Consider the following 15582-nt stretch of genomic DNA (forward strand, 5'->3'; position numbering starts at 1 on the left):
TGTTACTTACTTTGTAGAATAACTGCAGTTCTTCCAAGTGTTTGTCCCTAGGTAGTCCATTTCAGGCACCCATATGAACCCATGATGGAAGACTTTTGGTAGCAATTCTCATTTGGTCCACATATGCTCCCCTAGTTATACTAGTGCCCCTTACTAAGGGAAGTGTTAGATGAACTACCCTCAGTTCCTTCTCTATTATGAAGTCTAATGGAAACAAGAATCCAAAAAAGAAAAGAAGTGGGGCAGGTAATGTAGCATCCATAGGAGAAAAATCTCAAAGGACTCCAATTACTGTACAGGTATACTCTTCTTTGAGTAATGTGCCACTTCAAGTGACTCCTGAGTTGTATTCCTTGAAGGAGATGTGTACTGACAAACTCAGTCTCAGGCTGTTTGTAGAACAGCAGTACCAAAGGCAGTGTCTGCAACAGAAGCACGTACACAGGCTCATAATTTTGAGAAAGCAAGAGCCAAAGACCATGTGACAGCTTTACAGATTTCTGCATTGTAAGCAGTTAGCAGCAAGACAGTGGAAGTAGGCTGCAATCTGATGGAATGGATCCAGGAAGGAGCTAAACCATAGCAACCTCCTAACAGGCACGTGTCCATGTGGAAACTCGTTTGAATAGTGTCTGGATTGAAATAGGACCCCCTTTGATTCTGTCCACATAAGAAGCAAATAACCTTGCAGACACTCTATAGCCGCGTCTACACATGCACGCTACTTCTAAGTAGCGGCGCCAACTTCGAAATAGCGCCCGTCACAGCTACACGTGTTGGGCGCTATTTCAAAGTTAACATCGACGTTAGGCGGCGAGACGTCGAAGTCGCTAACCCCATGAGGGGATGGGAATAGTGCCCTACTTCGAAGTTGAACGTCGAAGTAGGGAATGTGTAGTCACTGTGCGTCCCGCAACATCGAAATTGCGGGGTCCTCCATGGCGGCCATCAGCTGAGGGGTTGAGAGACGCTCTCTCCAGCCCCTGAGCTCAATGGTGGCCGCGTGGAGCGGCCCCTTAAAGCTCCCCGCCCCCTCCCTTCCTGTGCAGGAAGCTGAGAGAACGTGCAGGTGGCAGCCCAGACACGCGGCCAGCCTGCACGTCCCTCAGCCACCACAGACACTCACCCCAGCTGCGATGGCTGCACGGCAGCCCCCCAAGCTCCCCCAGGAGACCCCCCCAAGGGGAGCCAGGGCTCCCAGCCCAGCAGCCAGGCGGGGAAGTGGCAGTGGGGCCCCTCCTGGACAGAGGCCGAGTTTTGGGACCTGCTGGGGCTCTGGAGCGAGGAGGAGGTGCTCCAGGTAATGGGGAGCAAGAGGCGGAACGCGGATGAGTTTGCTCAGCTGGCCGAGGGCCTGGCCGCCCGGGGTCACCCTGCCCGCACTCCGGACCATGTCCGGAGTAAAGTGAAGGAGCTGCGGCAGGGTTATGCCCGGGCCCGGGATGCGGCCGGCTGATCTGGGGCTGCCCCCGTCACTTGCCCCTTTTACAGGGAGCTCAGGGACATCCTGGCTACGCCTACACGTGCAGCCAACATCGAAATAGTCTATTTCGATGAATAACGTCTACACGTCCTTCAGGGCCAGCAACGTCGATGTTCAACTTCGACGTTGCTCAGCCCAACATCGAAATAGGCGCAGCGAGGGAACGTCTACACGTCAAAGTAGCACACATCGAAATAGGGATGCCAGGCACAGCTGCAGACAGGGTCACAGGGCGGACTCAACAGCAAGCCGCTCCCTTAAAGGGCCCCTCCCAGACACAGTTGCACTAAACAACACAAGATACACAGAGCTGACAATTGGTTGCAGACCCTGTGCCTGCAGCATAGATCCCCAGCTGCCGCAGAAGCAGCCAGAAGCTCTGGGCTAAGGGCTGCTGCCCACGGTGACCATAGAGCCCCGCAGGGGCTGGAGAGAGAGCATCTCTCAACCCCCCAGCTGATGGCCGCCATGGAGGACCCAGCAATTTCGACGTTGCGGGACGCGGATCGTCTACACGGTCCCTACTTCGACGTTGAACGTCGAAGTAGGGCGCAATTCCTATCTCCTCATGAGGTTAGCGACTTCGACGTCTCACCGCCTAACGTCGAAGTTAACTTCGAAATAGCGCCCGACGCGTGTAGACGCGACGGGCGTTATTTTGAAGTTGGTGCCACTACTTCGAAGTAGCGTGCACGTGTAGACGCAGCTCCTGGGCCCCCGGCACACCTCCTCCCCTCCGGCCACTCTTGACACCTTGGCCGATGAGCCCCAGCAGGCCCCAGAGGCGGAGTCCGCCCCGGAGGCAAGCCCCGCACCCCGGGGGCCCCCCCAGGAGCCCACCCCCGGGGCACCGGAGCAGGAGGAGGGGGAGTCCTCCTCGAGCGACACCGGCCTCCAGATAATGCTGCCGTCCTGGAGCTCCAGCCGGGCGTCCGCCCCCCGGGTGTCCCCCGACCGTGGGAGTGGACCGTCAGGTATGTACCCCCCCGGTGCACACCCCTGGGGTTGAGGGGCGGGGGTAATAGATATGACCAGGGCCCTCCACATGCCCAGATGACCATGGCCCCAAGGACAGCAGTGGCATGTCCCTCAGAAGAGTTCATCAGCCCCTACCCGCCCCCAGCATGACAGTGCCATGCCCCATCCCCAGGGTTGGGGGGAGCGGAACCTCTAGGGTCCCCCGGGGGGAGGGGGTGGGACACTCAGCAGCAGCAGCAGCAGCAGCAGCATGTGATGGAGTGGGGGAAGTGCAAATGCAAGACTCAGGCTAGATATGAGAAACAAGCTGAATAGCTCCCAGGGGCTAAGGATGATCCTGGGGCTACAACTGGCAGGTTACATCTCTGCCCTGAACAAAGAGGAGGGAGGAGCCGAGCTGGGTTTGAATTGGGGGCGGCAGTTAGAGGCTAGGGGAAGGGAGAGCTAGAAGGCAGCCAGCCTGAGGAGGGGGAAAGCTATACCCCAGAGGGGCACCCCTTGGGGTCTTCTCCCCAGGACGGGTAGGAAGGACTGTCTCTGACTGCTGTACTGTTGCTTCTGTGAGAGACTGGGCATCTGTTGCCAAATAAACCTCCTGTCGTACCTGCTGAGTGAGAGTCACTCCTGCCAGCGGATGGGGTGCAGTGCAGGGGGACCCCTGAACCCCATCACAGCAGCATCTCCCGGGGACGGGGAACCTGCAGCAGAGGGGTGGGGGGACAAGGGCCACGGCTCGGGGCCCACACTAACGGCTGTCTCCACTCTTCTTCCCCGCCCTCCTGTGTTCCGCAGCTGCACCGTCGGAAGGACCGGAGAGCGCCGGCGAGGCGTCAGTGGTCCCGGACAGCCCTCCGGGGCTATCACTCCAGGCCAGCCCCCCGGCGGAGGACCGACCAGCCCCACGGTGGGGAAGATGGCGGACCCAGCACCAGCAGCCGACGGCGACGGACCCCCAGCTGTCGGCCCTCCACCGTCGGCAGCTGGAGGTCACCGAGCAGCGGCTGCGGGTGGAGGAACGCCGCCTCCAGCTGCAGGAGCGGGCGCTGGCCTGACCCTCAACTGCATCGCAGACTCCCTGGCCCCCCATGCCACACTGGCCGCCGCAGCGCCCGCCCTGCCTGCTCCACCTGCTGCTCCACCCGCTGCGTCGTCCGCCATCGCACCGCCACCTGCCACCGAGGGCCATTCCGCCGAGAGGGACCTGGGGCCAGCTGACACTCACCGGCCGTATCTCCCGGTCCGCCTGGCCCCCAGCCAGCCCCAGCCAGGGCTGAGGCCGAGGCGGGGATCCCGGCCGCCCACTCCCAGCACTGGACTTTAGGGGTGTGGGGCCCATGATGTGGCCCCCCCCCTTTTGTATATATTCCCCCCAGTTTTAAGTTAGTTTGTTGTAAATAGTTTGTATATTTGACCCATTACCATGCTGATCCTTACCCCCCCATGTAAATAGTTCTCCCCTTCCTTGTCTTCCCCTTTCATGTTATCCCTATTTTTATAATGTATATATATTTATCAGTTAGATTTCCCCTGTACAAAGTTAGTTAGTCTTGTTGATAATAATAATAATAAGAGTTCTAAAGATATTTGAGTTGACAAACAACTGTCTGCTTTTATTTTTACAAGAAAAGCGGGGGGGTGTGCTCTTGGGTGCTCTGTGGTGTGGGCATAGGGGCAGAGAGTGTTGCGGAGGATGGGGGGGCAGTCGGGGGCCTGCCAGCGTTCACCCCGCGGCCTCATCGAACTGGGCCCGCAGGGCCTCCCGGACCCGGGTCCCTTCGGGGTCCACCTGGCGACTGGGGGCAGTGGGTGGCTGCACATCGGCCCTGCCGGCCTCCACAGCCCAGCCCTGAAAGAAGGCCTCCCTCTTGCTCTCCATGAGGTTGTGTAGGGCGCTGCACACGCCCACAATCTGGGGGATGTTGGTGGGGCCTGCATCAAGGCGGGTGAGGAGACACCTCCAGCGCCCTTGGAGGCGGCCAAATGTGTGCTCCACCACCTGGCGCACGTGGTTCAGGCACAGGTTGAAGCGCTCCTGGATGGCAGACAGATGGCCCGTGTACGGGTGCATGAGTCAGGGCCGGAAGGGGTATGCCGCATCTGCGATAACGCAGAGGGGCATGGTGTCCCCCACAGGGATCTCCCGCTGGGGGATGTAGGTCCCCGCCTCCAGCCGGTGGCACAAGCCCGAGTTCCGAAATACCCGGGCATCGTGGGTGCTGCCAGGCCAGCCCACATAAATGTCCAGGAAACGGCCCCGGCTGTCCACCAAGGCCTGGAGGACCACTGAGTAGTAGCCTTTCCTGTTTACGTAGCGTCCTCCACTGTGTTCCGGGGAGCAGATGGGGATGAGAGTCCCATCCAGAGCCCCGAAGCAACTGGGGAAGCCCAGGGTGGCAAAGCCCGCGATGGCGGCATCCGGGTCCCCAGGCCTCACAAGCCTGTGGAGGAGCAGGGCATTGATGGCGCGGATGACCTGCAGGGGAAGCACATGGGAGAGCAACAATGAGGGGTGTGCAGGGTGTGTGTGGCCCTCCCCTTCTCTCCCCTCCCCTGCCAGGGCTGCCTCCCCCTCCCCCTGTGGGTCCTCTTACCTCCATGAGGACAGCCCTTGCCGACGCCAAACTGCTGGCCCATGGATCGGTAGCTATCTGGAGTGGCCAGCTTCCAGACAGCGATGCCGACCCGTTTCTCGACGCTGAGGGCACGCCGCATGGCGGTGTCCTGGTGCCTCAGTGCGGGGGTGAGCCACTGGCATAACTCCAGAAATGTCTGCTGGCTCATGTGAAAGTTCTGGAGCCAGCGGTCGTCGTCCCACTCTCCGAGCACCAGCCGCTCCCACCAGTTGGTGCTGGTGGGGTAGCTCCACAGCCGGCGGCGTGTGAGGCGGGGGGGGCGGCGGGGTGCTGCAGGGTTGGGAGCTGCGTCCTTCTCCCCTGCGGGCAGCTCCTCCTCTGTGGCAAGGAGGTGCTCAGCTGCCTCCTGCATGGCATCGAGCAGGGCGAGCACTGCTCCTGCAGGGGCGGCTGTGTGGACCTCTGGCTGCTGCTGCTGCTGGGGGTCCATGACTGCGTCGCTCGAGGTGGGCGTGCCTATGGCTCTGCAAACCGCGTGCTGTGCAGGCTGAGTGTGTCTGGGAGGGGCCCTTTAAGGGAGCGGCTAGCTGTTGCCCCGGAAGCGCTAGTCCACCCTGTGACCCTGTCTGCAGCTGTTCCTGGCACCCTTATTTCGATGTGTGCTACTTTGGCATGTAGACGTTCCCTTGCAGCGCCTATTTCGATGTGGTGCTGCCCAACGTCGACGTTGCCAGCCCTGGAGGACGTGTAGACGTTATTCATCGAAATAGCCTATTTCGATGTCGCTACACTGAAATAAGCTACTTCAATGTAGTGTTCCCGTGTAGACGTAGCCTATAGCAGCAGTTTTCAATCTATGGGATGTTCTTCCCTTGTGGCAGATCTAAGCAGTGTAGGTTTTTGTTTTGTTTTGTTTTAAAGTGTTCTGGCTATCAGCCCCAGTGGTTGGAGCTTGTGCAGAAGAAGGAACACAACTTCTTATGCCAGCAGATGTTCATGAGATGTCTCTGAAAAAAGACAAGGAACGGGAAGATGACTAGACATGAGCCTAATGTTATCATCACCAAAACTATCTGTTGTAGGTAATCTGCTCCCATGAGGCACAAAAATAGAAATGATGATCATAAAAGGAGGCAAGTAGGGAGAGAGGAGGCAAGATGATATAGCCGTAGATCCAGATAATGAGATTTTTTTCATGGTCCTCAATGAAGATACAGTAACAGTATGAATCCTTGATTAAGGAAGATGACTGGACTGTGATCGTCATGTTTCCGATGCTTTTCCCTTCTTGACCCTAAGTTTTTCATGGATCATTCTGAAGGTGTATAGTAAACAGGAAAGTGAGATCTTTGAGTTGTCTGTGACCTGATGAATCTCCTTTTATTTGCAGGTGTATATGTCTTTAGTGAGTGGAGAGTAACTCTTAAATCCTTTTGGGAATGCAAAGACACATCCATGAATTTATTGAATAGCCTAGATGTTCCTGATTATTATAGCTATGAGGCTTGTCACATGACAACTGCTGTAGCAATGGAGTTGGCTGTTATCAACTGCCTCCAGGGAAGCCTGAAAAGAAGCTCTTGTCTGTAGGTGACCTTAAGTGATGGTGGCCTGAGTTGCTCTTTGTGGTTCCAAGGCAAATATTTAACAAAGCAATTAGACTCTCAATGATTTATGTGGTTGTATTTTGTAGTTGACAATCCTAAATTGCTGGGGATACATGAGTAACTCTTATGACTGAAGACGGCCAACTGCTTTCGGTTGTTGTCACACAGGACAGTTTTGCTATGGTCTGGCCTATTTATGCTCGTTCCCCACCACAAAGGAGGAGGTTATCAAGCACGTGAACAGAAATTCTGAGCATCTAACAGGTACATAATTTTTTATCGTCTCTCTTACAAGTTGAAGATATTGCAGCCAAGCTTTGCTATATAATCTTGGCCAATGAAAGTGAAATCTTATTTATAGCCACAACTATCTGGATGAAGGAAGAGGTCTGAAGGATATCCAATTGCCTATGCTGGATCTGCTGTCTATCTTCTGAAAGGATCTAAAGAAGGTAAGCATGAGGTCTTGAAACTTATTGAAGTCATTCACATGTGACTGAAGGCAGGGAGACATGATATGTCATACCAAGAAATATGTGAGATACTCTAGCCTGTTTGTGTCTTGAAGCCTCCTCTGCGCAGAAGCGGTCTCACTAGTCATTGACTCAGACCAATGCAGTTGAGAAGGAACTGAGGGCAGTTCATCAACATTGGTCTCTAACATCCTCAGGATGGGACATGAGGATAACAAGGGTGCATGTGCAAGTTTCCAAAAGTGCATGGGACAAATGCTTACCTGAACAGGAATATCCCTAAGGACGTTACTCAAAATATAACACACACTTTTGTCTTCATGTACATGTAAACCAAATTTAGTCAGCATGGCAGAAATGAGTCCATCAGAGGGACTTAAATATGACTCAGTATGTCATTAAGTTCAGGAAGCTCATACCATACGGATGGAATAGAAGAGGCAGACCCCACAGAGAATGGGTTGATGATCTAGTAGATTGGTGTGGAGCTAGTTTACAGGAACTAAGCCACTCCGCACTGGACAGGGAAAGATGTAAGGAAATATCAAGAGAGGCATCAGACATCAACGGGTGCTGAGCCCATGGCTGTTGTTGTTGTTGATGATGATATCAGAAGACACAGAAGTGAATGACAAATGAGCAGTCAATGAAAAGTGGAAGAGTCATGGGAAGGGGGCGAGAGCAACATGAAGTGAGACACACTCAAGTAAAAAGGAAGGGACAGAGTTATGCAGAGCTTTGACAGTGGTAATAAAAAAGCTTGAACAGTGGATCAGGAGCCAATGTTGGGATTCACAAAGGAGACTGACAATCAAGAAAACATACAAAGAAGGTACTGTGTTGCTGCATTTAACTAGTATGATTTCAATATAGAACACAAACCTAAATGTTTTAATGTAGTCCTCTAAAACTATTACCCTAGCACAAATGGTAAAAAATAAATTTGAATACAACCATCAATTAATAATAATAATGTTACATTTTTCAAAATTATGTTGACCAATATACAGCATGTACTACAAAATGGGCATCTGGTAATTTTATAATAATTTGAGTTAAAATTAGATATAAAAATATTTGCTAGAAGAAACTATTGTGTTAGAAAACTGAAGAAAAAATTTATCCAACTTTTCTGGTCACATGCTCTCTTTTACAGAAATATTTTTACACAGAGAACTTCTCTCCTAGCATTTTCAACAATATACCTGTTTGTTGACCTCTCAAGGTCTGGAGCTCCAGTTGGTGCATTTTCTTAAGCTCATTCATCTCTTGTGTATGACTGCAGATGAGCTCCTCTTTAAGGCTACAGAGTGCATGCTCTTTTTCAGCTTTCAAGCACTCACGGACTTGGTCCACATGAGCTGAATAAACCAGAGAGAGACAAATGCGCTGGGCCTCCATCTGTAGCCGTAAATCAGCCTTTAAATAGAAATAAACATATTAGAAAGAGTTAAAAATAAGAAAGCAAGAAAGTCCAAACTTTCAGTATTTCACTACGGCTACGTCTACACGTGCAGCCAACATCGAAATAGTCTATTTTGATGAATAACGTCTACACGTCCTTCAGGGCCGGCAACGTCGATGTTCAACTTCGACGTTGCTCAGCCCAACATCGAAATAGGCGCAGCGAGGGAACGTCTACACGTCAAAGTAGCACACATCGAAATAGGGATGCCAGGCACAGCTGCAGACACGGTCACAGGGCGGACTCAACAGCCAGCCGCTCCCTTAAAGGGCCCCTCCCAGACACAGTTGCACTAAACAACACAAGATACACAGAGCTGACAACTGGTTGCAGACCCTGTGCCTGCAGCATAGATCCCCAGCTGCCGCAGAAGCAGCCAGAAGCCCTGGGCTAAGGGCTGCTGCCCACGGTGACCATAGAGCCCCGCAGGGGCTGGAGAGAGAGCATCTCTCAACCCCCCAGCTGATGGCCGCCATGGAGGACCCAGCAATTTCGACGTTGCGGGACGTGGATCGTCTACACGGTCCCTACCTCGACGTTGAACGTCGAAGTAGGGCGCTATTCCTATCTCCTCATGAGGTTAGCGACTTCGACGTCTCGCCGCCTAACGTCGAAGTTAACTTCGAAATAGCGCCCGACGCGTGTAGACGCGACGGACGCTATTTCGAAGTTGGTGCCGCTACTTCGAAGTAGCGTGCACGTGTAGATGCAGCTTACATCTGCTAACTTCAGACAATAATAATTTTAAATATGACCACCTGACACCTAAACATAAAATTAGCATTTAAACGTAATTTTATTTACAGTCATAGTCCAAATCTTTAGAATAATTAAGAGATTTCCTCAGTTTAACATAAATCTGCATATTCTTGCGCTAATGAATCAGTGATGGAAAACATACTTACAAAGCATGTTTTGTTTTGAAAACCAGTTTTACTCAGTGAATTAATATGAAGTTCAGTGTGCACATGCTAAAGACCATGACGACCACTTGACAGTTTTCAAGAAAATTTTTGAGGGGGATTAAAAGTCATTTCAGGTAATCTGGACAGAAGCTTGCAGTGGAAACAGTTCCAAATTTATTCATTGAGAGTATTAAAGGGTTGAGTTCTTAGGCATACTATCCCTTCACGAAGGAAGTGAATAGGAGATGAAGCCACATGCTTGACTGGAAAGGCAACAAAGAAATGTCATCAATTCTCAAGCCAGTGTAGGGGAGCGACAGCCTCACTGTGTCCCTGGGCAAGGAATATGTGTGTGTGGGCCCCAGTTCCAAACTACCATAAGGGCTGGGGAGTCAGGCAGCTACTGCAGTAGCAGCAGTGGCAGCTGGGAGCCTTGGGCCTTACTGAATTGATGGGCACTGGGGCACTTGCTCCCCCCCATAAAATCCCTGTTGGCAGTGTTGAGCCAGGGAGATAGTCAGAGACCTGTGTATCATTTGCATATCAAATTATATTTTGTAATTTTTGACACTTTCGTCATTTGTTATTTCAAAACTCATATTTTTTTCTCCATACTAACTCACAGTGTACTGAAATTGGGATTGGATTCTATGGCCTATATTCAGTGTTCCTCTGATTTTTCTATCCATGCGTGGAATACATTTTGTTATGTTCATGAAGGTGTGTGCAGATGTGCACCATTATAGAAACTCTTGCTGCCTTCTGTGGGTGGCTGTGGGAAGTCTGATAATCAGCTGGGCAGTACCTGAATCTCCCAAACTGCTCGGCTTACAGGGACCAATGCCTATGTCTTTGGCTAAGGGTAAGAATCATACGTAACAACTCAGGAAGGGCACATGGGAAGTTAACCTGATATCCACTTTGATAATGCTATGTACGTGGACTTATAACAGTAGACCAGTGGAGTCCAATAGGAATTGAAAGATCACCACATTTATGTTGTTATCCTTCCACAGCCCACCCTCACCGCAACTCTGAATAAATGCCCTCCCCTTTCCCCAGAGCCAGGCTCCCCCACGCTCTAAACAAATGCCTTCCCCCACCCACGGAGCCAGGCATCCCCCCTTCCCCGGAGCCATAAGCGGGGCCACTGCCACCATGCACTTCTTCCACCAATCACTGGGGCCGGGGAGGGGGGGCATGCACAAAGCCAGTGGATGGCACTCCCCACATGCAGTTTTAGGAGCTGCCACATTTAAAGGCTCCAAGAGCCACATTCGGCTCCAGAGCCAGAATGCCACACTGCAGTATCCTGTACATCACGTGTCAAATGGCAAACGTATTGGACACCGTGGCAGTAGACTGATTCAAAACTGTCGAGAAATACATATGATAACCTAAAAAAGGCTGTTGCAGTACAAAATCTAGGGTATTAGCGTCGCTGAAGAACCTAACTTTTGGTATTTTGTACAATATTTATTTAATTACCATATGTAGATTTAAGCCCCAATTTTTGGTGTTTGTCTTGTATAAACTGGTAAAACATTTAACTATGTGTTTGCACCCACTAGTCAGCAGAGATATTACTACGTGTATTTTTATGTGCAATTCAGCATTATACAAAATGCAGACATACCTGCACCTGCAAAAATTAAGGTTAGGTGCAGGCCTGTAGCCAGACATGAACCCCCGCATTTGGCCTTTTCTTCTTCTCCCCCCCACTGGGACACAGAGAGACAGAGAGAGAGACAGAGAGGGAGACAGGCAGCCTTTGATGCCCTGGGAACGCAGGTGTGCTGTCTCACCCAGCCTGTCTACTATACACAGAAACCAGACAGTGAATGGGCTAGCTAAGCATAGGACATGTGTCAGCCCACCAAAAGAATAGCACTCCAGCTGCACAGCTGAATAACCTGGCGGATGCAGCAGCTCAGATCTCTGTTACCCAGGTGGACTGGGAATGCCTGTATATCTGGCTGCATGAAACTCTGGGACACACAGGAAGTGGGGAGCTGGTAAGGCAGGCACATATCAGGGGATGGCCCCTCACCCACCAACAAGCTAGGGATTTGGTACAAGCCTGCACTACATGTGCTGAGACCAGGAGGCATATCACTGAGGGACAACGGTTTACCACACTAAGGGATGGGAAGACACTATGGGAAACCTGGCAGGTTGATTATGTGGGACCATTGCCTGGCACCAGACAAAGGTGAAAATACAGTCTCACAGGGGGGGCAGTTGTCTCAGGAATAGGGTTTGCTTACCCTACTCATTTAGCAACAGGACTGTCCACAATTATTGGACTAAACCGCCTAATAGCACTTGTCCCAACACCCCAGGAAATTCAGTCTGACAACGGCTCACACTTTAAAAATAAGCCTGTCCAGGAGTGGGCTCTCCAGAATGGAATTCAATGGACCTTTCACCTCCCATACCGATCTCAGTCCAATGGCATAGCTGAGCGATGGAATGGACTGTTAAAATACCACCTGGAGCCTACGGACGGTACCTGGGGAGACAGATTAGATACTGTGGTCCAGCGGCTTAACAACCGGCAGACCCCTACGGGTAGCCCAGTTAGCAAGGGATTCTTCCCTACAAGAAAAGCCTCTCTGACTCCAGCAGCACCACCAGCAAGCTCCACATATGCCCCTGGGGATAATGTGGTAGTTAAGCACCCCAGCTTGGGTGCACACACTTGTATACTCCAGTCTTACAAAGGAAAGGGAGTTTGGATTATTGCAAACCCGCACAAGCTGCCACTAACCACTTCTGAGGCTTGGATTGTATCCAAGACCTACTGACTTTGTGCTTTCTTTCAGGAAAGGAGTTAACGAGATAACAACCCACACAGGACTTGCAAATACACCTCAGCTCTTCACTTATCAGCCTGAGCCGATCCCAACGCATACAACAGCACGACACCCGAATTAGCTGCGATGTTCCTCCTGATCACTGTGATCTCAGCTGCACTTGAGCACCCGCTCAAAAATGCCATCCAGACCATTGCCTCTGCTGCCGGTGCTACAAACTGCTGGATGTGCACCCTGCTAAATTCCTCCACAGGACTTGGAGTTGAATTTGTTCCTTTAAACTTAAATGACTGGTGGAACAAAAGTGACGTTTTCCAGTGGGGACCAGCCTGGTTTGATGACAGCAACCCCAGTGATCACAACCTTTTAAATGACTCTGGGAAGGGAACTTGGGGGTGGCATGGACAATGGAGAGCTACACTGTGGGGTCAACCTTTGGAATATATAACAGGAACCTCCAGGGAAGTGTACCCCATCTGCTTTGAGAATAAAAACAGCACAGGACCCCACCTCGGGTGGTTAAGAGATCAGCAGTGCACCCACATCGTAAGTTTTAATGAGAAATTAAAAATCTGGGATATCTATCCCAGTACAACCCCCCAAAAACCCTTAAGGTGCTGGGGATATAACATCTCCCACAGTGGCACATTATTGCAAAGGGATGTCACTGTTATTCCCCCAAACTTTAGTCAATACCCCAAGGGAAAAGCCTGGTACAATCATTCCCTATTCATAATTCCCACCACTGGACAAATATACAACCCCACACTGGTAACCAGTAATACCCTATTCTCTAACCAGTGTGCCAGAGCAGACCTTTTTGCTGCAGACCAAGTCCTACAGGACCTGCTGTTTGCCTTGCATTGCACAATTTCTAATGATAGTCACTGTGCTACCCACCATATTCCAAAGAAAGGACCCACTGGAACAGGGTGGTATAAGGGACCCTATTCCCCTATCCTAAAGAAAGAGCCAGGACTGTTTTTCATCTGTGGGCAATAAGCCTACAAGTATCTGCCACTAAACTGGATAGGGTGCTGCTCACTAGGGCATGCTGCCCCTGGGGGACTTACCGTACACCCCCACATTATGGCTCCAGGTGTCACTAACCTTGGAAGATTCTTGCACTGAATGCCAAGAAGATTTACTGCAAAACCCCTTATAGAACGCCCTACAGGTTTCCACCAGTTCACCCATGCATTCCTGCCCTGGCTTGGAGTAGCTGAGCTGGAAAAGGCACTAGTGAATGTATCTGGGCAAACAGAGCAGGCTCTAACCCGCACTGCAGATGCCCTAGGCTTGCTTAATGAGCAAATACAATCAGTAGCCCGTTATGCCCTACAAAACAGAAAAGCCTTAGATGCAATTTAGCCCAACAAGGGGGAGTATGTGCAGTCATTAACCAGTCTTGCTGTTTTTATGTAAATAAATCAGGACAAATTGAACAAGATGTACTCGCTATAAAGGGCGCTATTAAGGTACTACATGCTGTAACTGAGGATGGAAAAATCTCATGGCTAGATTGGCTAGCCCAACACTTAGGACTTTCATTAACTCCATTCCTTCACTCTATTGTAAATACTATATTAACCATTTTACTCATTGTAATTGCTTGCTGTATACTTCTATGTATTGTTAGGTGTTTTGTGTACACAGCTGTCTCCTCTGCACAAATCCGGTATATGGCATTGGCAAGTGATCCTAATCAATCCCTTGATCCAAAATTACCTAATCAAACCCTGCCAATAGGGCAGTTTTAGCTTCCTCCAAGGAGGGCAAGAGGTGCTGGCATCACCACCAACTTGTATCCTGGGACGTAATAAGGCGTGTCAAGGGGGTGGAATGTAGCCAGACATGAACCCCCCCCATTTGGCCTTTTCTTCTTCTCCCCCCCACTGGGAGAGACAGAGAGAGAGACAGAGAGGGAGACAGGCAGCCTTTGATGCCCTGGGAACGCAGGTGTGCTGTCTCACCCAGACTCTCTACTGTACACAGAAACCAGACAGTGAATGGGCTAGCTAATGGCCGCCCTTCTGGCTGATATCGGTGATTGACATGCCTGATCACTGCCCCAGGAAGAACGGGGAACCTCCGCGCATCACCTCCAAAGGTGCCCAATTGTCCACAATTCACAGGTGCAAATTGAGCCTTGCACCTTCCCTGGGAAACCTGGGGTTCAAACATATTCCTCCCCGATTGACCACTTGAGACCAGGAAGAAGCCTATGTGACCAAAGGGGGGGTATAAAGAGGGGTTTGGCAGCCCACCCCCCTTTGAGCTCCAATCACCTACACCTGCTGGCCAGGTTTAGTATTGACTCCCGAGACTGGGGACGCCTGGTTCGTATCTACTTCTTCCCGAGGTATTGAGAGAAAGAGTCTGGGTCACACCGGATCTATGAGGCAGGGATACGAATTACACCTGTATTACACGTCTTTCCTATAGGAACTGAGGGAAAGACTCTGGTTCCACCAGCTCTAAGAGGCAGAGGTGAAAATCACACCTGCAACGTGCCTTTCTTGTGTACACATTAACTGTATTAGTTTAAGCTAGCTAGTTTGTCTAAAACTTTTAAGTTAAATTGTGTTGTTTCCCCTTTAAAAACCGCGGGTACTAACTGTTTTAGGCTACAAACTGCTAAAAACCATTAGCCTGTCAAATCAAACCGCAGAAAGCCCTTGTCTTATCTTTAAAACGCGTTTACCCCTTTGATCTATTAGAAAACTGCGATGGGCCACTATCTTTTACATAGAACTATAGAAAAATCATTATCTTGTCTATCAAACCACAGGGGGTCCTTACCTTACCTTAATTGGCAAGCTGCAGTCAGCAATTACCTTCCGTAAACATTAGTAACCACCAGAAAAATCATTATCCTGTCACTCACTCGGCGGCCATCTTGGTTTCATTCATAAAATTAAGCAGTCAGTTTAAAACCCCCTTTTACACACGGCAGCTGTTTCTGTTGTAAAATTGCTGCCAGCGGTTTCCTATTAACCGTTACTAAAGTTATAAACAAAAATTCACAATTGTGGTACTTTAATCATTTGTCTTAGTTAAATTGTTTCTATCTTTGTATAAATAAAAAGTAACTGTTAAAGCCTCTCTAAGTGTGATTTTTCCTCCTGCTGCTGCACCCGAACTAAACACAAACTAAAGAACCCAGCCTGCCCTGGCTGCTTAGTGTAGCTGCTGGTGCGGCATCACCCCCTTTGCCCCACCGGACCTTTAGCTGGCACCTGGGCATCGGCTCACAAGGCCCAACTGAAATATCTGGCTTTT

At 50.6% G+C, this 15582-nt stretch overlaps 1 protein-coding gene across 6 annotated transcripts in view; it reads right to left on the reverse strand.

Moving 5' to 3' along the window:
• Nucleotides 1-15582, reverse strand: part of AKAP9 (A-kinase anchoring protein 9) — a 252463-nt gene that overhangs the window by 150347 nt on the left and 86534 nt on the right. For all 6 annotated transcript variants that reach the window (XM_074984762.1, XM_074984761.1, XM_074984760.1 and 3 more), the window contains one exon: nt 8320-8533. In XM_074984762.1, coding sequence (XP_074840863.1) covers nt 8320-8533 — 214 coding nt within the window. The remainder of the gene's footprint in view (nt 1-8319; nt 8534-15582) is intronic.

The sequence above is a fragment of the Carettochelys insculpta genome, chromosome 2, assembly GCF_033958435.1.
Source record: "Carettochelys insculpta isolate YL-2023 chromosome 2, ASM3395843v1, whole genome shotgun sequence".
NCBI lineage: Eukaryota > Metazoa > Chordata > Testudines > Carettochelyidae > Carettochelys > Carettochelys insculpta.